The following is a 24,060-nucleotide window of genomic DNA, read 5'->3' on the forward strand; positions in this document are numbered from 1 at the left end:
AATAAAATATTTTATGAACTATTCAAATCCATGGCTTTATATATCTTTGTGGTTCAGTATTGATGAGGCCTACTATAAATGATATTCTATAAATATATAGGCCTATTAAGTTGTATTATAATGTGCTAACGTATAGCATATTATAATAGAAGTCAACGTTTCAGGGTTTTTTTCTGTCTGCTAAATCATCTGCTAAATGTAAATATAAATAGGCTATGTATATATAGCTTTATTGTGTCAGATTACCTATATTATTAGAACTCACAACAATCTTTTGGTCCTGTATTAAAGGGGTCATGCAATTTTAAAAGTTGATTGTACTAAAATGTGTTTGTACATCTTTGTACATCTCATTGTTTCCCCTGCCTCAAATTGAGCCGTTGTTCTGTCGATTTTTGCTGCCTTGCGAAAAATGCTACCGTTGCGCGAATTGATCACAGAATGCCGATTAAAGTCGTATGAAATACAATTCTAATACAATTCTAAGTTATGAGTAGCTGTGTACTGTAGACTACTGTTTTTATTTTTAAAACGGTGTGAAAAGTAAAAATTATCATAAAATATTCATCTTTGACTTGTCAAAGTACACCTTTTCTTAGTAACTGAAACTTTCAGTTATTCCTTTTCAGCTGGCTGACCGTACAAATATTCATATGGTAGTAAGCATTTTTAAAGGGAAATTATACATTATAACAGGAAAATGTACCTTTTGTAAAAAAAAATAAAATAAAAAAAAAATAAAAAAAAAACTGTGAGTCTGCACATGCGCATAACCGGTAAGTAGGAAATCTCGATGGGTTAGCATGAATTGTCAGAACACCGTTCGATTTTTGACGTCACTAATTCAGACGCCCTTCCCATGTTTGTTGATTGACAGCAGCGTTTCAACGCATCTCCGCCCTGAGCGAGCTGTCATCGTAGTCCGGCATTATTGATACGCTGGAATAGAATGGCGTCTAAGGGATTGTGGTGTTCTGTTTTTGGGTGTAATAACGAACACAGCAGTCATTTTGATGTTCTTCCCAAATCCGACCTGCTGTAGATGCAGTGGCTGAGTTTTGTTTCCGAAGAGAATGTTCCCCATGATCAATGTCAATGCTTTCATGTTTGCGCGAATCATTTCTCACCATACTGCATTATAAACGAAAGTCAATATAAAACTGGTAAAGGTGCTCCAGAAAAGAAACTATTCATTTTCCTGCTGCACCTCCAGAAGTAAGTGTAAAGCTTTATTAACCTTTAAATTAATCTTTGCAAATCACGAAAAAAAGTTGTTCATGACCATTACCTGTAACATCAATCTGTCAACAAACTAACATACATAAGTAAACACACAACATTCATATCTCACTAATCTACCCTGCCAGAAAATAGATGAAAGTGACAATACGTTAACCAACCATTTAGAAACGTCCTGCGTCGAACTTCTTTCATTTAGACCCAAAAAATGCATATCAACTTGTACAAAAATGTCATTATGAGCCATTTAAAGAAACTTTCAAGGTTTTACTTTTAGTAGAAGTTGGGAATAATCTGTGGATCATATCATGTATTTATAGTTTAGATAATTTATCAGATGACCTGAATAAGATGAATACAACGATGAGATTTTTTTTTTTAGAGCATTTAGCTTTTGAGAATTGCAGTTAATGAAGCTCTGAGGTAGAGTAAGATATTTAAGTGTGCGAATTTAACTTTTTCTCTTGTGATAAGCTGCAAATCCCTTTTGGAAGGTGCGTTGAGTCGAAAAGCACCCTTCAGGAAGGATTCATTAATATTCATAATTCATTATATCTGTGAAGACTGTATTTACAAGAACCTTTTCTAATAATGACAACATAATAACCTGCTTTTAATTCAGTTTATTGAACAAAATATCATACAATGTCTTGGATATACATATGTACAAATATTACATTGATAAAACATCACTCTGACAACCACTATTCAATGCACTTAACACTTTAAGAAAATGTCAAATACATATCACCAGTTTCCAAAAATCTGAATATAGAAAGCACAAAAAATAAGAATTTCACCTGGAAAGACGGACTCTCTCCGCAAGAAAACCTCATTGTTAAAAAAAAAACACTTCTATACAATTTTTGCAGTTTTTAAGCAGGTATGAAATATACCTGAATTGACCTCCCTCAAAAGGTATTATAATGTGTTGTTCTATGTAAGAGCGAGACAAGGAACAAATTTAAGAAGCAGTGGCTCTGATCCTGGTGACTTCCTGTCATCAACAGTGATCTCAGATAACATAGACTTCTGTCTTCTCTCCCAGAAGCCAATACGTTCTCATTTTGCCTTTACCCTGAAAGAGAGGAAGAACACCGATCAATAGCATGCATTAATGACCACTCAGCCCACTGGAGGAACTAACCAACAATATGTCAGCAATATGCTCTTTTCTTAATGAAAAAAACAGAGGCATAGGCCGCATTTACATTACATGGTTGTGACCATGTAAGTGACCTAATTCATATTTTTTCACACCCATGTGTCATAGATCGGATATGACCCATGAGCAGGAAAAAGCACATGGATTCCTTTTTAACCTTAGATTGGTTTCAGCCCTCATTCATATGTGGAAATGAATCTCATATGAATTGAATACGTTTGAGTCTGCCATGTAAGCAAACAGATCAGATATTCCCCTATTAATGCGAGTTGTACCCCATTGAAAAAGCAAAGGTGGCGAATGATGTCAACTCAATCACTAGTACAATGAAGGACGAAGGCTCAACCCAATGTTTTGTTGGCCTTTAAAGATGGTGCGGAAAGCAAAGTCTTGAATTATACATTTTTATCTGCATCCTTTGCAAATCACTTTCCTTTTCTGCCTAAGATTTTCTGGGACAGTATGTCAAACTTGGGTTGTTTGGCGTAAATGTATATATAGTGTATAGTGTAAATGCAGATATCTGATTTGGGTCACTTTTAAATGATGCAAGATGGTCATCAAAAATCAATAAATAAATAAAAAATCGAAAACAATGTATATAAAAATAATTTAGAAAAAATAATAATTTATTTATACATTTTAATCACTCCATACCTTCATCTCCACGTCTCCTCGCAGCTGGAGTTCAAAGTAGCCAAACTCGTCCAGCACCTCTTTGGTGGCTGAGGACATATGTATCCTCAGAGCTGTGGAGGACATGATAATCATAAATTAATAGTAAACCGGAAGATAACAATTGTTTCATCATTTTCAAAACTTAATTTCTTTTTCTGTGGAAAACACTTACAAATATTTTGACGAATGTAAAATCTGCACTTTTTCATTGAAATTAAGCACACATTGACTATAAGGGCTGTTGAGAAGTTTCAACTCAAACTCATTAAAACTAAATGTATTTAATATTTCCAAGCACTATGAGACTTGGGGCCAGTTTTACTAAACAAGGTAAATTATCGCGAGAATGCAGTTCCAAAAAAGCGCAGATTGGAGTGGAAAGTTCTGCGTGTGATCTACTGACAACATGCAAATGAAAGAACAGATGCAGCTGGACCATTTCCATAATGACTAAAGCATCTACCAAGTGCAGCACAAATTAGCATCTGGTTTATGACATGCTTTTTGTGCATTAAATAATGCAAATACCAGTCAATTTGACTAGCGCAAACCTTAGTAAATCACCTTGCATGATTCATTTAAATACTCTCTTCCCATAAAGGATTTAATAATCTTCATAACTCAAATCTTGTAGTACAGATGTATAGTTTAATATAAAACAGTTAGTTAAATTTTTTGATTCTGATTGGTCAATAGCTGTTTTATCGTGAATAAAACACAGCTATTGACTAGTCAGAATGATTGACCGATTCCAATATAACCATATCACTACACAACACCTCTAGCAACCACTCTTAGCAACTTAAACATATGTTCTCATTTATATTGTTCAATGAAGCCTATAGAGCAGAGTATTGTGACAGATCGAGTAAGCAAGTGTACCTGCATTTACAGTAGATTTACATTTACATTTGTAAATTAGATACAGTAGATATGTGCATTTTCCTTCATTTGAATGTCCACAGCGATTTATTGTCCTTTTGATAGTTAAGGTTTTTTTCCCCCGTACCCTCTAGTCATTTGTGTATTGCTTATCCATGTTCAAAAGTTTCGGTCCTTTCAATTCTCAAGCCACCAGGCTCTGTTGTTGTGATAATGAACAGGCCAGATCGCAATAAAGGGGTCATATAATGCCATTTTCATCAATTTAAAGAATGAAGTTAATTTCATTCTTTAGGGTCTAAATGAAAAGTTGGCGTTTCACTTCGCCAATGGCAAAGAAATGCCATGGGTCTGCCGAATTTGCATAGTATATCTCTGCCTTACCTTGTGGGTATAAAAAGGAGGATGTCAGCAATATGCTGATATGTTTCTTCGCTGAGGAGCTAAGACTGAGCTCAGGTGATGCCTGTGACACAGCTTATTGCTTAATGTTAAACTTGTTTAAAAGTCAGTGGTCCATTATGTTCTGTTTGTAGTGGGAGATTTTGTAACTATAGAAACTACTTCTCCATTGCCGTGTTTTGCCAGAAACTATTGTGAAATGCTTAGTATAAACAGGTAAGGGTGACGATTAAGACGTTTGTTGCAAAGCTCTTTTCCCCCTTAGGGATACCTTAAGTCAAACTACTTCAGAGGTTTCACGCAACTGGGCTCTGGTCCTTGAGGTGAGATCCACACAAAACGTCTCGGTTACGGATGTAACCCTCGTTCCCTGAGTAGGGAACGGAGACGTTACGTCAGAAGTGACGGAGATTGGGGGGTTTCGCATAGAAAGCCAATCCTCTTTGAGTATTTAAAAACAAGCCAATGGCGTGCAATGCCTTGGGGCTGCGGAAATTTGCATAGCGTACTCCGCCCTACTCCGTGAGTATAAAAGGAGGAAGTGAACGCAACCGCAGTATGTCTTCGCTGAGGAGCCAAGACTGAACTCGGCGTCTACCCAGCGATACAGCAGAAGTGGCAGGGAGACGTAACGTCTCCGTTCCCTACTCAGGGAACGAGGGTTACATCCGTAACCGAGACGATCCCTTTCGTAGTCACTTCGAGTTACGCCATCTTCAAGCTGTCTACCAGTGCCCTGCGAAAGTCTGGACCGTCCCTTTTTTTTTTTTTTTTTTGGGTATCCCACTTTGACACAGGATTACCAAGGTACACTGGGAAACATATCCCGGGAGGGACATGCTACCAGTTGCCTACCCAAGGGAGGACTTACAAATACGCATATGGCCACATAGGAACGCATATGGGAACACTGGAGCACCAACCGCAGGTGGCTACTGCAATTTAACTCCAGGGGTGGCAGAAGGCTTGCCAAGGGAAGACACATGCTCAGAGAGGCTTACAGTGGACAATACACATGAGGCGGTTACCATGGGGAACCGTGCACATGGAGGCACCTAGCCAGCATCCAGAGCAACAGCAGTGGTGCCGCATCGTCGGTGCCGGAGGACTCAAGACTTCAATGGAAGAACTGAGGAGATATCGCACTTATCCAGTCCGGGGAGTGGAATGGCGAGCAAGCGAAGACACCTGAGCGGGTCCAGTACCGGCGGAAACGAGTACGTGAGAGGACACCAGCTCAATTCACAGATTATAGAATCTGGCGAAGATGTTGGGTGTCGCCCAGCCTGCAGCTCTGCAGATGTCTGTTAGCGAAGCGCCGTGCGCTAAAGCCCAAGAGGAGGCCACACTCCGAGTGGAATGGGCCGTCACACCAAGGGGGCACGGACGGCCTTGCTGCTGGTAAGACAAAGCAATGGCGTCCACTATCCAGTGGGACAGCCGTTGCTTTGAGAGAGCCCTTCCCTTCTGGCTCCCCCCATGACAGACAAAGAGCTGGTCTGAGGTCCTGAAACACTGCGTTCTGTCGACATAGGTGCGGAGAGCACGTACCGGACAGAGCAGTGCCAAGGCTGGGTCTGCCTCCTCCAGGGGCAGCGCTTGCAGGTTCACCACCTGGTCCCGGAAGGGAGTGGTGGGAACCTTGGGCACATATCCAGGCCGGGGTCTCAGGATCACGTGAGAGTAAGCCGGCCCGAACTCTAGGCACGCTTCGTCAACGGAGAAGGCGTGCAGGTCCCCCACCCTCTTGATGGAGGCCAATGCAACCAGGAGTCTTCATGGACAGAAACTTTAACTCTACTGATTGCAAAGGCTCAAAGGGAGGCCTCTGCAGAGCATTTAAAACCACCGAGAGGTCCCAAGAGGGTACGAGGGGAGGACGAGGCGGATGCAGCCTCCTCGCTCCCCTCAGGAACCTGATGACCAGGTCGTGCTTCCCTAAGGACTTACCTTCCACTGCTTCATGAGAAGCGGCAATGGCCGCGACATAAACCTTAAGGGTGGAGGGCGACAGCCTGCGCTCCAACCCTTCTTGCAGGAAGGAAAGCACGACCACGATCGGACATCTCCGGGGGTCTTCTCCACGAGAAGAACACCAATTGACGAAGAGGTTCCACTTCAAAGCATAGAGGTGTCTCGTGGACGACGCTCTTGCGGAAGTGATGGTTGCCGCCACCGCAGGTGGCAGCAAACTCAAACCTGCCTCGTCCCGTCCAGGAGCCACACGTGCAGCCTCCAAAGATCGGGACGAGGGTGCCACAGAGTGCCCCGTCTCTGAGAGAGAAGGTCCTGTCTCAGAGGAATAGGCCAAGGAGGTGCTGTCGCGAGGAGCATGAGTTCGGAGAACCACGTCTTGGTGGGCCAACCAGCAAGACCTGCTCCTCGTTCTCCTTGATCTTGCACAACACCCGTGCAAGGAGGCTCACTGGGGGAAACGCATACTTGCGTTGGCCCCGTGGCCAGCTGTGCGCCAGCGCATCTGAACCGAGCGTACCCTCGGTCAGGGAATAAAACTGGGCGCAGTGGGCTGAGTCCCGAGAGGCGAACAGATCTATCTGTGCCTCCCCGAACTAGGTCCCAAATCAGCTGGACCGACTGGGGATGGAGTCATCATTTGCCGGAGATAGGACGGACCCGTGACAGTTCGTCGGCTGCCTGGTTCCGGTCTCCAGGAATGTACACTGCACGAAGGGACCTCAGGTGCTTCTGACTCCATAACAAGAGGTGGCGGGCGAGCTGCGACAACCAGCGTGAGCGTAGACCCCCATGGTGGTTGATGTACGCTACTGCCGTAGTGTTGTCTGAGCGGACAAGCACGTGCTGGCCCGAGAGCAACGCTCGGAAGCGGTGCAGGGCGAGCCGTACTGCCAGCAGCTCGAGGCAATTGATGTGCATGAGGCGCTGGGCTCCTGTCCAGGAACCGGCGGCTGCATGCCCATTGCACATGGCACCCCAACCCGTGGTATACGCATCCGTGGAGACAACGAGATGCCTGGAAACTCGCCGGTCCGTAAGAAGCTGAGGTTCAACCACGGGAAGGAGGTTCGGCGGCATGCTGGAGTCACTGGAACTCGGAGCGAACCGCGATGCCATGCCCACCTCGGGACTCGATCGCGAAGCCACAGCTGAAGCGGTCTCATATGAAGCAAACCGAGCGGCGTTGCCGCGGCCGCGGATGCCATATGCCCCAGGAGCCTCTGAAATAGTTTCAGTGGAACCGCACTCGTTCGCGCGCTCGTTCGTGAGCTGCGCGGACATGGCGACCGAGTCTATCTCCATGCCGAGAAAAGAGATCCTCTGCACGGGGCAAAGTTTGCTCTTTTCCCGGTTGACCCGAAGGCCCAGACGGGCTAGGTGCCGGAGCACCAGGTCTCTGTGTTCGCAAACCTGAGCTCGAGAGTGTGCCAGTATCAGCCAGTCGTCGAGATAGTTCAGGATGCGAACCCCGTGCTCGCGAAGGGGAACAAGGGCTGCCTCGACGATCTTCGTGAAGACGCGAGGGGACAGAGCTAACCCGAATGGGAGAACCGTGTACTGATATGCCTGGCCCTCGAAAGCAAACCGAAGAAACGGTCTGTGTCGAGGCAAAATGGAGACATGAAAGTACGCGTCCTTCAGGTCGATCGCTGCAAACCAATCCTGAGACCGAACGCATTCGAGGATGCGTTTGGCTGTGAGCATTTTGAACGGTAGTCGATGGAGAGAATGGTTCAAAATGCGCAGGTCCAGGATCGGTCGTAACCCACCGGTCTTTTTGGGGACAATGAAGTAGGGGCTGTAAAACCCGGACCTCATCTCGGCTGGAGGGACCGTCTCGATTGCACCCTTCGCCAGCAGGGTCGCAATCTCCGCTCTTATGACCGGGGTATTGCCACCGACCATCGTGGAGCGAACTCCCCTGAAACGGGGAGGAGACCGTGCGAACTGAATCGCGTAGCCGAATCTGATTGTTCTGATGACCCAGCGGGACAGCCCAGGAAGCGCTAGCCAGGCTTCCAGGAAGTGAACCAGCGGGGTCATTCGAACCACAGACGTCCCCCCGGAGGGGCAGCGAGGTGGGTCGACCGGCATGCGTGCAGGAGTTACCCCGTCCGGATGCACCGTCGAAGCCCGCTCCCCGACAGAAGAGACCAGGGAAGGCAGAGCGTTCCACGGGGGTCTGTTCTGCCGGGGGTCTGGCGATAGAGGGGGAAGGGAGGGGCGTAGCCCGGGGACGACACGCGCTCCCTTCCGCGCCCTCAGAGACAGAGAGGAATGAGTGGGCTGGCGCACTGGGACGTTGAGCGCACCCAATCCTGTCTGTGTGCTCAGTGATGATGTCAAGCCTTTCTTTAACCAACTCAGGGCGCTGCCCACCCGTGGGTGAGCAGCGGGGAGTTGAGAACAAAAGATTATCCCCCGGCCCTCCACCGGGGCAAGGAGGGGGCCTGCTACCGCCTCCTGGGAAAAACTGAACTTCATCACTGAGCAGCCCGTATCAGGATCGTTGCTTAGCCTGGCGTTTACCGGGGCGTGCGGCCTGAGGGGGCTGTGACGCCTGCCTGCGGCCTCCTCCACACCATGGCCCGGATGAAGGCTGCTGCTGGGGCGGGGCGGGGCGGGAGCCACAGGGGGGCGTCCTTGGCGCCGAGCAGCGGGAGGCATCTGTGCCGACGACTGGGTGGAGGAAGCAGCTGGTCGCCGGGGCAGAATGTGTTTGATTGCCTCCGTCTGCTCCTGGGCAGTGGAGAACTGCACCGCCAAAAAGTTATGCTCCTGGACCACACTGGTGGCCATCACCTGACCAACGGCGCGAGCGGCCACTCTCGTTGCCCGGAGAGCAAGGTCAGTGGCGGACCGCAAATCTTTGAATGCCGTTGGATCAGTCCCGCCCTCGTGCATATCTCTGAGCATCTTCGCTTGGAAAAGTGCTCATCGCATGCAAAGCGGAGGCCGCCTGTCCCGCCGCTCTACAGGAAAGCGCCGCCATCGCAGACGAGAACCTACAGGCTTTGGATGGGTGCCTAGGAGGACCACGGGAGGAGGCACTCTGTGGACACAGCCATCGCAACAGAGCGCTCCACCGGGGGCATCCCAGTGCACCCACGAGCGGCCCCACCATTGAGGGGGGGAAAGGCGGGGGAGAGATCGCGCTCTCGAGTGGACAGGGGAGTCCCCCAAGAGTGCGATAACTCCACATGCAGCTCGGGGAAAAAAGGTAATGGAGTTGGCCATGGCCTTGCGGCGGCAGCTTTGTCCAAAAACCAGTTATCCATCCGTGAGAGATCAGGGCAGGACGGAGGGTTCCATTCTAACCCGATACTCCCAGCGGCTCGAGACAGCATGGCCGTCAGCTCGGGATCCGACGCGGACAACGCTGGTACTCCCGAAGGAGGCAACGCAGCCGCATCCTCATCTCCCGAGGACTCTAGCCCGCCTAGTGATGCTGTGATCGACATCGCATCATCATCTGGAGCGCTGCCCGAAGCAGCCGGTACCACCGAAGAAGCGGCCGACTGAATCGAACTAACGCTCGCTGGCTCTCGCACCGAGGCGGGAGGTGTGGCCCGAGAAATCGTCGGGGCCTTGTCCCACACCGTCACCGTAAAATCACCAGGTCCCCGGGTCGACGGGCCCCCTATGGAGGAAACCGATCGAGCGGGGGGGACCGGGACTCTCACTCAAGTGAGATCATTGAGTCTCCATCATTGGGTCTCCCACAGAAGGAACATGAGTCATCCACGAACGCTGCTGCTGCATGCTGAATGCCCAGGCATACAAAGCAGCGATCGTGACCATCAGATGACGACAGAAATCGACCACACCCAGAAGAACACGGGCGAACCGTCTTTAAAAAGACGTGCCGCGTGCAGCTCTTTCAATGAGAGGAGGAAATTCACTCTTTCAGCGCTGAAGCGACCAGGGAGCAAAAGTCTGGCAGACCACTGCTCAGATCGCAGGCGATGCAGAATCTCGCTGGGTACCGCCGTCACACCAACACTGCAGAGGACGCTCGTCTCGAAGAGTCTTGAACAGTGAGAATGGCTTTCAGTAGTGAAGAGGTTCTCTTGGCTCCGAAGTGAAAACATACTGCGGTTGCGTTCACTTCCTCCTTTTGTACTCACGGAGTAGGGCGGAGTACGCTATGCAAATTTCCGCAGCCCCAAGGCATTGCACGCCATTGGCTCGTTTTTAAATACTCGAAGAGGATTGGCTTTCTATGCGAAACCCCCTGTTACGTGAGTATCGCGCACGTCTGGACTGGAGTCCTTTAATTATGTTAATGTTGTCTTGTTTCCGTTTTTCTTAGTTTTGATTGGTGGTGCTCGGGAAGGACCAGAGATAAAACGGAAGGAAGTGTCCTTGGAGGAGGCCGCTCACCACTGATTCTTCATTGTTTATAGTTTTGAATTTGAGTTTGGAGCGGGGAGTCTCAGCTGTGGGTTGTTTTTCCAATTCTCTTCCCGTGTTGCTGAGCTCCCCGTCTCTCATGTTATGGTTAATTTGGGAGTTGTTTGAGTTATAATAAATACTTAATTTTGGATTATGTCTTCCGTTGTCGATCTTTTATGTTGTGGTCCCGGAAACCTAGACCCGTATTTTGTGGGACCGTAACATAAATGGGGGCTCGTCGTTTTTTTTTTTACATTGTTCTCGCATGAAATGCAGGTGAGTGAAGTGTTAATCTCATGATCTGTTTGACTTGCCTTTGCTCTCCTGTTAGGCTGAAGAGGTGTCGTTCCTTGAATGTCACCTAATTTTGTTGTTTTAATAGTGTCACGGGGACGCGGCTAGTGTTAACTGTGAAAGCAGTTATCTCGGGAGCACATCCGTAAGATTTTGTGTGTCGTAAAGCGGCTCACAAACTTACTGGTTTATGGTGCATAAAAACCCGCCGCAGAACTGTGTGAAGAGTAAGGGTTAAGTTAGAGAGGTGAGATTTTGTTAGGCAGGATAGCTAGGGGGAAGCAAGGGCTGATTCTTGGTTTAAATTGTATACTGCCTATTTTGAGTAATCACTTCACTTCACAGTGCATTTGTATTTTGCGATTACTTTGTATTTTGTTGTTGGCGGTTTGAGGCTTGACGCTGTTTTTTTTTTTTCCTCCGTCCTCTTTCGTTTCGAAACTGCATGTTTTTCGGTCTCATTATGGATTTTGATTTAGAGGACTTTGTGGCTCACCCGAGCCTTGAAAAATTTGAACAATGTACTAAGAATCAGTTGCTTTCTATTGGTGCTCATTTTAAAATACCTATCTCAAAACAAGAAGCGAAACAAAATATCAAATCTCAAGTGCACACTGAATTAGCCGAAAAAGAATTACTCCCTTCCCCCGTGAGCTCTTTTCCCCGTGCTGGTGCGCATCCAGATCCTGAGCTGCGTAAATTAGAGCTACATGTAAAAATGCGGCGCTTAGAGCTAAGGGAAAAAGAGCTTAAGCATGATTTTGAGCTTCGTAAATTGGAAATAGAGGAGATAGGAAAACGTGAAGCGGCCCGTGTCAGAGGAGCTAGACAGGTTGGTGAAGCTGGCGGTGCGGAGATGGACTATGACGTTAATAAATGCATTCGTTTAATTCCGCCTTTTTCTGAGAGAGATGTTGATACATATTTCGTGTTATTTGAGAGGGTAGCAACGACCTTAAAGTGGCCAAAAGAAATTTGGCCTCTCCTGCTTCAGTGTGTGTTTACGGGTAAAGCCCAGGAGGCATACGCTTCTCTTTCACCTGACGTAAGTTTAAATTATGATCAGGTGAAAGTTGCAGTCTTAAGGTCTTATGAGCTGGTTCCTGAGGCTTATAGGCAGAAATTCCGTAGCTATAAGAAAACTGAGGGCCAGAGTTATGTTGAGTTTGGTCGTGAGAAAATTGCGCTTTTTGATCGTTGGTGTTCGGCACAAGACGTGAAAAATTTTGATCAGCTTCGCGATTTGCTTCTTATGGAGGAATTTAAAAATCGTCTACCGGATAAAATTGCAACATACCTAAATGAACAAAAAGTGACTAACGTGTCTGCTGCTGCGATATTAGCAGATGAATATGTTTTGACGCACAGAGAAAGTTTTGAAAAATCTTTTTTCTCCCCATCACAGCGTGGTTCGGTCACACAAGGGTATAGCGAGCAGGTCAATTTTAAAGATACTGCAGCTAAGGTGAGGCCTGTGTGCGCTTATTGTAAAAAGCGTGGGCAGTTGATCAACAATTGTTTTTTTGTTGAATAAAAAGAAGCCAAAACCTGTTATGTTAATTGAAACCCCTTCAGGGTCACGCCCTTTTCAGTCCGAATGTGCGGATTTGGACATTTATTCTCCTTTTATTATGAAGGGTGTTGTTTCATTGACTAATAGCAGCGTAAAAGTTCCAGTAACTATTTTACGTGACACAGCGGCTTCTAGGTCTATTATTCTTCGAAATGTGCTGCCTCTTTCAAATGAAACTTCATTAAATTGTAGTGAGTTGGTGCAGGGCTTTGGCATGAAGTTTGTTAATTTGCCCATGCACTCGGTTAAGCTCGAGTCAGATTTGGTGTCTGGTCTAGTCGCAGTGGCTGCGTGCGACATCTTTCCTATTAAGGGAATAGATTTCCTTTTAGGAAATGATTTGGCTGGCGGAAAAATTCTAGTGAACCCCGAGGTCACTGCTGTTTCTTTGGTTGCTGAAGGCCCGGATGAGTTGCAGAAGAAATTTCCTGCAGTGTTTCCGGTGTGTGCTGTGACGCGTGCTATGGCTAAAACTAAGGAGTGTGATGTCTTGACTGTAGAGGATGGCCTTAGGGTGGATCTAGATGGAGAGTCTGAGTTGTCATGTGACAGTAGCTCTACTGCTATCGCACGGTCTATACCCTTTTGATGTCAATTCCACAGCGTCAGATGAAGGAAATGTACACAGTTCACTAGAGCTGCAGAAGCCATGGTGTAGTGTTGGGGGTGAGCATATGTCTCGAAGGCATCTGATTTCTGAACAAAAATGTGATCAGTCACTTAAGTCTTTGTTTGAATTGGTTGTTTCTGAGGAAAAGCTGGCAGAGATGGCTACGGGTTATTTTGTTAGAAATTATGTCCTGTTGCGTAAATGGACACCGTCGTATGCTTCTGCACAGGATGATTGGAGCATTGTCACACAGATTGTTGTACCAAGTCGGTTTCGTGGTGAAATACTTAGCTTGGCACATGATAACCCCTTAGCTGGTCATTTAGGGATTAATAAAACATATGATCCTATTTTGAGACAGTTCTTTTGGCCAGGGTTAAAACGGGATGTGAAGTTGCACTGTAAAACGTGTCGTACTTGTCAAATCTCTGGGAAGTCAAATCCGCCCATACCGCCATATCCTTTATATCCTATCCCAGCTGTAGATGCACCATTTGATCATGTTATTGTCGATTGTGTGGGTCCATTGCCCCGCACTAAATCCGGTAATCGATTTTTACTGACCATTATGTGTGCCTCAACGCGTTTTCCTGAAGCTATACCTATACGTAAAATCACTGCGCCCGCTGTTGTAAAAGCACTAATTAAGTTCTTTTCATTGTTTGGACTCCCTAGGGTAATTCAAACTGACCAGGGGACAAACTTTATGTCTCGTGTTTTTGCACAGGTGGCCGATCAGCTGAACATCACCCACCGCTTTTCAAGCGCTTTTCATCCGGAGAGTCAGGGTGTACTGGAGAGGTTTCATCAAACCCTTAAGTCAATGCTTCGTGCTTATTGCCTTGAATTTGAAAAGGAGTGGGATGATGGGGTACACCTCTTGATGTTTGCCGTTCGAGAAGTTGTGCAAGAATCTACGGGTTTTAGTCCAGCAGATTTAGTGTTTGCTCATAATGTGCGTAGCCCTTTAAAATTACTACAGGAAAATTGGTTGAGTGAGTTCAAGCAAGAAAATTTGCTAGATTATGTCAGCTCTTTTCGTTACAAATTACATAGGGCTTGTGAGTTGGCTAGCAAAAATCTGATCGCAGCTCAGTCCAAAATGAAAGGTTGGTTTGACAAAAAAGCTAAGATACAATTTAAGGCTGGGGACAAAGTTTTGGTATTTTTACCTGTTCTTGGTTCAAGTCTTCAAGCACGCTATAGTGGTCCATATGTCATACAGAGGAAGGTTAGTGACAGGGATTATATAGTAGCTACTCCTGACTGTGTCCGTCGAAGCAGATTGTGCCATGTCAATATGATCAAACCCTATTATGATCGCGAACAGTTGGACAAAAATAATACAGGGGAGGTAAATTCGGTAATGGCTTTGATCAATGTTGAACAGCCTCAAGTGTGTTCTCCTGTCTGTAGTGCTTTTCAGGTACCTGATTCCTCTGAAGGAACATCTGGAGCTGAAACTGTCTCTGAGGCCTGGGGGTCGCTGTCCGGTTCTGAAGTTGACAGTGGTATTGAAAGTTCTCTTGTCTCTACAGTACAAGGCCGGTTAAACAACTCTGAAATACTGGCTAACCTTGATTCCTGTTTTTTACATCTATCCTGTTCGCAGCGTACAGATGTGGTAAATTTAATTAATTGTTATGTTTTACTCTTTTCAGATGTGCCGTCCCAAACGCAAATATTACAGCATGACATCGATGTGGGTGACAATACGCCAATTAAACAGCACCCGTACCGTGTCAATCCTGAGAAACGTCGGCGTTTACAAAATCAGGTTGACTATATGCTGTTACATGGTATTGCAGAACCTAGTGTCAGCTCATGGAGTTCGCCCTGCATTCTCGCTATTAAGTCTGATGGATCTGACCATTTTTGTACAGACTTTAGGAAGGTTAACAATGTCACGAAGCCTGATTGTTATCCTCTTCCTCGTATGGAGGATTGTGTTGACCGCGTGGGGTCTGCAACGTTCGTGACAAAGCTAGACCTCCTTAAAGGCTATTGGCAGGTGCCATTAACTCCACGTGCTAGGGAAGTTAGTGCGTTTGTTACTCCTGATGCCTTCTTGCAGTATTCTGTAATGCCTTTTGGGGTACGAAACGCGCCCGCCGCCTTTCAACGATTGGTTAACTGCGTTTTGGGGGGGGTGCCGGGTTGCGGGGCATATCTGGATGATATAGTAATTCACTCTGCAACGTGGGATGAGCACATCAATCAACTACAACAAGTGTTTCACAGGTTGGCGGAGGCAAACTTAACGGTTAATTTGGCTAAATGTGAATTTGCTAAAGCAACCATAACCTATTTAGGGAAAATTGTAGGTGGTGGCAAGGTAAAACCGGTAAATGCCAAAATTGAGGCCATTACATCATTTCCAGTTCCTTCTAGTCGTCGTGAATTACAGCGATTCTTAGGAATGGCGGGCTATTACCGTAGTTTTTGACTATTTACCGGAATGTTTTTTAGTTCCTTCATCCGAGCCTCTGAAGAAACAATGGGTTCATTTTATTTTCTCTTGAAATGCGCGGACTCTACTTCCAGAAGTTTTGTATGGTCCAAACGGGCAGAAGACAGGTAAGTTAATCTTTCTCTCAAAATCGTTCGATACTGTTTATGTATCAGTAAGTCAAGCCAGACTATTATCAACTTCACGTCGTTTCTTTGAGTAGGATGAAAATAATCTAATTTAAAGAAAGTGTTTAGCAGGATGATATTCAAAACGGTAAGCACGCGCTGCTTTGTTTACGTTATGTGTATCTGCAGCCGGCAGGGTTGGTTTTCCTTTTTGAATGACGAATATAGACTAATATCTGCAGAAATAGACATTTGGCTTATTAAACGCAGGTGCAGAACGCACATTTAGCTGACAGTCGGCTGTAGTTCTCTCGATCAAGTTCAAGTGCAGCTTTTTACCTCGACGAGAGCGGACGAGTTTCGGGCTTGTATCGGGCAGATGTAATATGTGTTGTGGCTAGAATTTTCACGTGATGAAATACAGAGATCTGACAATGACACACAAGCATTTCATTAGTCCAGTGGCAGAACTTTTGCCAAGCGTGACAGAGGTTCTGGGTTCTAATCCGCACTCGTATCATTTTTTTTCTCTCGCTGATTAAAACCGATTATGTTTATCAGTTGTACTGTATGTTTGTGATTTCACCGGATCGCGCGAGTCTGTGTGAAGACTGTGTGCGACAGTGCGAGCCACAAGAGAACTGTATCCACGCCACTGATCTCAGCGGCAACGAGCACTTTGATCACTTGTTTTCAAAAGCAACACATTTCAGCGCTAGATCGCCTCTTATTTAAAGAAACGAATTAAATGAATGCTCTGCTAGTTGACTAGAGATGATTTATTTATTTGTATAATTTACATTCGTGCCGCGAGAGATGTTTCAAAAGTGGTGGGGACAATATCGACCCTGGCTAAAAGTGGTGGGGACATGTCCCACCCATCCCACCCACAAATTACGCCTATGCGATTCAGTAATCTCGATATCTGTAATAGTAAAAACGTATAATAGCTGTAGTACGTATTCAAGAGAGTTTCACATGTTATATGTAGCTATTTCATATGCAAGCATGTCAGCCAATCACAGCAGTGGGCGGTTACATTGAATCCCACAGCAGACACGCAAATGGAGCCATCTGTAACAGGCTCCAGAAGGTGTGGCCTTTATTTGTGTGAAGCATTAGGCTCCAATAGGCTGTAAACATATTATTACGTTATAAATCAAACCAGATACACATCAAGTGTCCTTGTCACTAACTATGAATTATAAATGAAGCCCACCTCAGGAAGTGGAGTCGATACATGTGGCAAGTCTCATGAACAACAGCTGTTACTCGTAAATGGGTGAAACGCATATTAAAGTTTTATAAAACACTACTGAGCAGCTACAATACAAATTAAGCACAGCAATACACAACTGGATATGGATGCTATTTTTATCTTTACTTTCACTATTGACTAAAATACATTGCTGTTAAAAATAGTTTTGAGCACAAAATCAGCATATTAAAATGATTTCTAATATGTATAATGACTAGAATGATTTCTAATGATTTTATGTAACAGTGAAGACAGAAGTACTGACTGCTGAAAACTCAGCATTTACATATTCACAGAAATACATTACATTTTAAACTATATTAAAATAGAACAAAAAAGTTATTTTATATTGTAATGATCACAATATTTATATTTTTGGAATGGTATTGTATATGTATAATTGGCATTTCTCTCGACTCACAATTATGCTGCATTTCATGAACCCAATGAATCTCTATTGACAATTGTACACCTGCAGCACTGCATAAAATAATTTTTCCTCCTCAGTTTGGTTGCATTGTGTGCCAGGGGGTATTTCCAACCCGATCTCACGGGAATTCGTACGAATTTTACGAGGTGGCTAATTCGTAACAATTCATACGACCTCAGTCGTACAAATTAGTACGATTTTTGCTAAATCGTACATATTTTACGAATTGGCCAATTCGTATGAATTCGTACGAATGACCTACCCCTGACCCCGCCTCTAAACATAACCGTCACGTGGGTTTAGACAAATCGTATGAATTCGTACGAGTGAGGTCGTACGAATTCGTACGAATTAGCCACTTTTTAATCACTCGTACGAATTCGTACGAATTGGTCGTGAGATAGGGTAGGTATTTCAGAAAGCAAGGTTAAAGGGATAGTTCACTCAAAAAAGTACCCCGTAAATTACTCACCCTCAAGCCATCCTAGGGATGACTTTCTTCTTTCAGCCAAACACAATCGTTACATTAAAAATATCCTTTTAAGTCTCTTTTAAGCTTTATAATGGGAGTGAATGGTACCATAGATAGTGAAGCTCAAAAAAGTGCATCCATCCATCATAAAAGAAATCCAAAATGGCACATGCCTGTGCTTTCCTATGAGTCATAACTTTACACAACCGTTCAAAAGTTATCAATATTTTGATATAATTTATTTAAATATATCAAAATCACAAACAAAGATTTAGTTCACGTAAGATGTTTTTTCCACCATTGAGCCAAACCATTCTCGTTCCTTAACCATTCTATTCTGTGCAGAAATAGTTTTCCACTGCTTAGCTGATAACAGAGCTCTTTGGAATTTAATCCAAATTCATCAGTAGTTGCAATAGGGATGTAAATAGCGATTACGTTATGGAAGATGATGAGATATTTCTTTTAATCGTATTAATAACTTGTGTAACTTTGCTCAAATAGTGTGCTTGGCCAGATACTGAGAAACTGGTAGCCACGCAACCAACAAGTGACCAATACTGAGTGGCGATGTCACTACATGCTGCATGTTTAGTCAACCGTGCTAAGAATTCCGGGTGAGAAATCGTGTTGTGACGAACCAAGCTTAAATGGAAATAAAACCTTGCTGTTCTTAAAACCATTCGGCCTGAAGCAGCTTTAATCTCATGCTGCATTGTCATAGTGTATTCTGAATAAAGATTTTTTTTTAAATCTTTTTGTCACCAACCTTCCCCTGTAGACTCCATTCGGGATGCTGTGTTGACAGTATCTCCAAATAAACAGTAACGGGGCATCTTAAGACCCACTACACCAGCACAGACAGGCCCTGTTCAACACACACATATGCAGCATAGAGGGAGATTAATTCACTGTAGGAATCCAGTTACTACATATACACAGTCTTAATGCTTCCTCAAAGGTTGAGGTCTATCCCCTAAACCTACACATTACAGAAAACTTTCTGCAGTTTTTTATTTTCCAAAAACAATTCCTTATGATTTATAATCAGTTTTCCTCATGGGGACCATAAAGTCTCCCCAAAATTTCAAGGATTTTGGAAATTGCCGTCCTTGTAATGTAGGGTTTATTATATATATATAAATACAGCAACAAAAAAAGTATATTCATATGCATTTGTTTAATGCAATAATTATCCATCCTTAACTTGTCATTGTTTTGTTAATACTAAATAAGTACAATACTAAATAAACACATCAATGACATAAAGCCTGAAATGAATGAAATCTGTCATTGTTTTGTTAATACTAAATAAGTACAATACTAAATAAACACATCAATGACGTAAAGCCTGAAATGAATGAAATCTGTGAAACAGATACCTGTGTGGATTCCTATCCGCAGTCGTAGCTGATCGTTGGGTCTGTGTCTGATTTTGAAGGTTTTAACCTCTTCCAGTAATGCCAATGACATGCTAGCTATCTCGCGTGCATGTAGCTTCCCATTCCGCACAGGCAGACCTGACACCACCATGTATGCATCACCTATTGTCTCCACCTAAAAATACAACAACATGCACACAGTCATCTGCAAAAAGTCTTTGCACATTTTTATGCGTTTTAAAAAGCTGAAGAAAGTTGAAATAATTAAAAAAAAACTTTCTCTAGAAAGAGTGCACAGTGCACTATACTCTACAGTATAAAGGTATTCATCTGCATTAATATGATCAAGCGCACTCCATATCGTACTGTATGTGTTTGAATGCATTATGCTTTTGAAAGACATAACCCCATGAATAGATAATAAAAAGCATTTATTTTTGATGAAAAGATAATGATTGCACTGTGAATTAAAAGATACTCACCTTATATACATCGAAATTATCAATAATGGCATCAAAGCATGTGTAAAGATCATTCAGTAATGTCACCACCTAAAGAGAGTCACAGGACACTGTTAAGAGCAGTATTGAGTGAATGACATTAGTATGACAACATTATAAAATAATGAAGGCTTTTGTATCAGATCATATAACTTAAATTACAAAGAAATTAAAAGATAGTTACTGTAGTTATTAAAACATAACCCTTTCCTACCCCTTAACCTAACCCGAATACCCATAACTTATTCCTAAAACCAGAGGAAAATGATAGATGAATAAGAATGGTGTAGTAGGACTAACACTTGTTGTAAGCCTAAACTTGACATTCCCTATCAATCAGTCAACGTTACATCAGAACTGAACTGACGAATTGGGATCTCGCCTGAGAGCCCATTCATCTTCGAATGTAAACTACTGTTAACAAGCCAATGCACATTGGCATGTGAGATTTGCATCACAAGCCCCACTCCGCAAAGTGGGTATATAAGAAAGCCCGTATGCGATCACACCTCAAGCTTTTGCATCAGAGCCAAGTGGTTGTTGCTGTTCTGCTCTGCAATCATCAACGAGTGTGCTACGAGTTGGAAGAAGCTCTTTAGTCAAGTGTTGGTGTCAGCGTTGGTCGCTTCAAGAGCATTTCCCAATAACTTTCTGCCGTTCTAAAGACCATTGTTGCACACTGCAGACTTGAATTCAGGTCTTGTGCACTATTAAAAGAGCTATTTCTCTAAAAGAGCAAGAACTGGTGTGACGCATTTTTTTAAAGATGTCATTCCACCCATGTGTTTCTGGATGTTTTCATTTCCTAGCTCCGTCTGATCATCACAATCGCTGCCTCATGTGTCTGGGCATAAAGCCCGCTGAGGTGGCTTTCGTGGATGAGTCATGTACCCATTGCGGTAAGACGACCATCTCGATGCTGCGGTCGAGACTCCAATATCAATAAAGGTCCCCTCTGTCCCCTCTGCTATGCCCCTCTAGCACATCGCAAGCTGTGGAGCTTCCGGCTGAGACTGCTGGTCCTTCGCATGAGGGACCAAGTGTTTCATTTGGGGCTCCAGCGGAAGACCAGATGTCTATCGCTGCATTGTAGGGTGGGCTAGAGTCCTCCAGTGATTAAGATTATACTGCGTTGCCCCCTTCAAGAAGAGTAGTGTTGACCGAGTCTGACCCAGAGCTGATGGGCATGCTTTTCTGGGCTGCTGAGAGTGTCGGGCTCGAGTGGATGACTCCACCGTGTCCCGAATGCTTGAGACTGGAAGACTGGTTTCTTGGGATCGCCGGTGGGGACCAATAGCGCCCTGCCCCAGTGCCTTTCTTCCCGGAAGAGGACGAAGAGTTTACCAGATCATGGAAGGCAACTTTTCTGCCCTGAAACCGAGCTAGTGCCTCGATGGTGGGGTAGCCAGGGGGTACAAGAAGATCCCCCTGATGGAGAGCTTCATATGAGACCGCATCAGCACTGGCTTCACGGCTGAGTCCAGAGATGGGCATTGCAGCATCACACGCACCAGGTGGCAATCACCCCGGCCTGTCGCCAAACCTTCAGCCCGTGGTCAGACTATGCGTTTCTACTGGCAGGAGTTTCCCTGAAGCAAGTGTCCAGGCATATTGTTGTCTCAACAGATGCCTCCACCACCGGTGCCATGTGCAACAGGCATGCAGCATCGGTCTCCTCAATAGGACCCTGACTGCAGTGTTACATCAACTTCCTTGAGTTGCTAGCAGTAGACCTTGTGCTGCTCAGCTTCAAATAGCTGCTACACGGCAAGCATGTGGTGGTCCGATCGAACAACACTGAAGTCGTTGTGTACATCAACAATCAGGGTAGTCTAAGCCAGAGGTTTTCCAACTATGGGTTGCGACCCATTTGTGGGACGCAGAGTGAGAAGAGGTGGGTCGCGCAGTCACTTGGCTCCAGCTAAATTTATGTTTCACTGAATGACACACACAAACAGTCTAGGGTTGCTCCTTGCGGGCATAATGTGGTCTCTGTAATATTCCTTACCATAGGTGTGCTTTCCCAGTGTTATCCTATAGTCTCACCGAGAGGGTCAGAAGGAACAGCAGTGTTCTTCTCTGCGTGAAGCCCTGACCCAACTTTCGCCCCAGTAGGTGAGAGGGATTAGGTAGCCTATGTGGGGGGCTGGTAGGGGCAGCTGGTAGGAGCGCATTGGTAGGGATCCCAATTCGTCAGTTCAGTTCTGACGTAACGTTGATATGTCAGAACGTCTCAACTCCTCAGCGCAAAACTTGAAGTGCGATCACACACTGATCCTGTATGTATCCTTATATATGTACAGTATATACATGTATCCTTATATACCCGCTTTGGGATTCCAATTCATCAGTTCAGTTCTGATGCAACAATTCTGTTCCCTCCAACAGGGAACAGGGGTTACATTAGGAACCTACAGTAGATGTTAGCTGTAAACATATCCCTCAAATCTAATGGTAAATTAGAATGCTGATTGGAATGGAATCACAATTTTAGAGTAGAATAGACATGTATAATTAATTATTATTATTTTTTTGTAATTTAAAACAATTAGAATAAACAATTTAATGTTTTCATGTTAACACCACTAACCCACTATATTTATATAACTAAAATCCAAAGTACTTTAAAGTTGTAATACTAATAATACTAATAATGTAATAATAGAGGTGCTTTCCTCTTAAATCAGCCAAGATACTTTGTTCAGATACTTCAAGATACTTTCTCTGTTTAATTAATTCTCTCAAGAATTCATTTGTTTGACTGTTTAGACGAGACTTTCTCCAATTCCAAAGGGTTTTTTCCCCCCGCACATTTTAGGTGTGATAACCTGACAGAAATATTTCTGCATCTGTGCTCCCAAAACTCAGTTCAAACAGAATGTATAATAAAAGTCTATTGTGTCTGCAGCTCTGACATGTCTCATAGAAGTTGAGTGAGAAATGACTGCTGTGATGCGTTTCTGCTTGAACTCCCTATGGTTCCCTCAAATTAAAATACTCCCCCCCACACACACACACACCAATCCTCTACTCCCATCCCATCCCTTTGGATGTACGCCCAGAAAGAGGCCTTACAGAGTGATATATTTACATACAAAGAACAGAAAAGATGATGAATTAAACATGGAGCCCAACTTCATTATGAGGTTGTCATGCTATAACCTTTATCACTGAAACACTGTTGGATTTTATCATTGCATCTTTGAACAGCTGTTGAACAGTGTGATCCAAACATCATGACAGCTCTTTTTTTGGGGGTCTGCATTAGGGCTTATTTCAGAGTAACTTTCCAAACTCAGTTGGTCTATTAGTTCAGAATATCAGTAAAACAAAATGCAACAATGGCCTCAAATGTCTCATCAATTAAAGGAGTATGCAACTTTTTCCATAAGTGGTACCCCTAAAGAAATTAATTACTTTTGAAAAATAGATTTAAAATCATGTTTTATTTATAATGATATTCCACATAGTGAATAGAGTTGCCATAGCTATAATCATTTTCATGTTTATGTAGATAATGATTCAGAACTTAATCTCACTGATTCCAGAAATCATTAAGCCTAAATAATATAAAAAGTATATACTATATCTGGATTAATTACATGGGTGGGTTGTGAAAGTCTTTTGAATTTTCTAATGTCATTTGCTAAATCCTCTTTTTTTGCAAAAGATTATGGAATGCCTGATATAAAATGTATTAATACACAAGCATTAAAGGAGAATACTTTTCCATCTTGGGACAAAACTTTGCAACCTCTCACCAAAAAAGGCGATTAGCATGATCATCATATTTTGATCATCAACATTAATGGAAATTTGAAGGAAGGAATGCCTTTTCTGAAACTCAGACCAGAGAATGCCGCAGTCTAAATCTCTGTTTGACAATATGAAAGTCAGATATGTTGCTTGCAATAGCATTGATGCATAGTGCTTTCATAATCATAAAATATTGCAGGATAGTTGCATACTAAATATGGTTATGTTCACTCCAATCACAGATAAACAGATTAGACAAAATATGAAATATGTGCATTGATCATTCATTTTGCTTTTACAGAGTTAACATTCCTAGTAAAATAAGCCAGATCACAGTAGTCTAATGCATCTTACACAACCTAGCACTCAGAACCAAGCAAACCCTTCTTAGTGGCATAATCTTAGTAGATTTTATTTGTCTTGATCCGCAAGAAGATTCATTCACTTCTTGTAAGCACTGATTTTAGAAT

At 43.9% G+C, this 24,060-nt stretch overlaps 1 protein-coding gene across 1 annotated transcript in view; it reads right to left on the reverse strand.

Moving 5' to 3' along the window:
* Positions 1–1,847: 1,847 nt before the first annotated feature.
* Positions 1,848–24,060, reverse strand: part of npr2 (natriuretic peptide receptor 2) — a 100,908-nt gene continuing 78,695 nt past the window's right edge. The window contains exons 18-22 of the mRNA XM_039661811.2: positions 19,817–19,885; positions 19,335–19,509; positions 18,722–18,820; positions 3,062–3,153; positions 1,848–2,317 (exon numbers count right to left, since the gene is read on the reverse strand). Of these exons, the coding sequence (XP_039517745.2) occupies positions 2,255–2,317; positions 3,062–3,153; positions 18,722–18,820; positions 19,335–19,509; positions 19,817–19,885 (498 nt within the window). The 3' untranslated portion in view covers positions 1,848–2,254. The remainder of the gene's footprint in view (positions 2,318–3,061; positions 3,154–18,721; positions 18,821–19,334; positions 19,510–19,816; positions 19,886–24,060) is intronic.

The sequence above is a fragment of the Pimephales promelas genome, chromosome 4, assembly GCF_988280905.1.
Source record: "Pimephales promelas chromosome 4, fPimPro1.hap1.1, whole genome shotgun sequence".
Taxonomy (NCBI): Eukaryota; Metazoa; Chordata; class Actinopteri; order Cypriniformes; family Leuciscidae; genus Pimephales; species Pimephales promelas.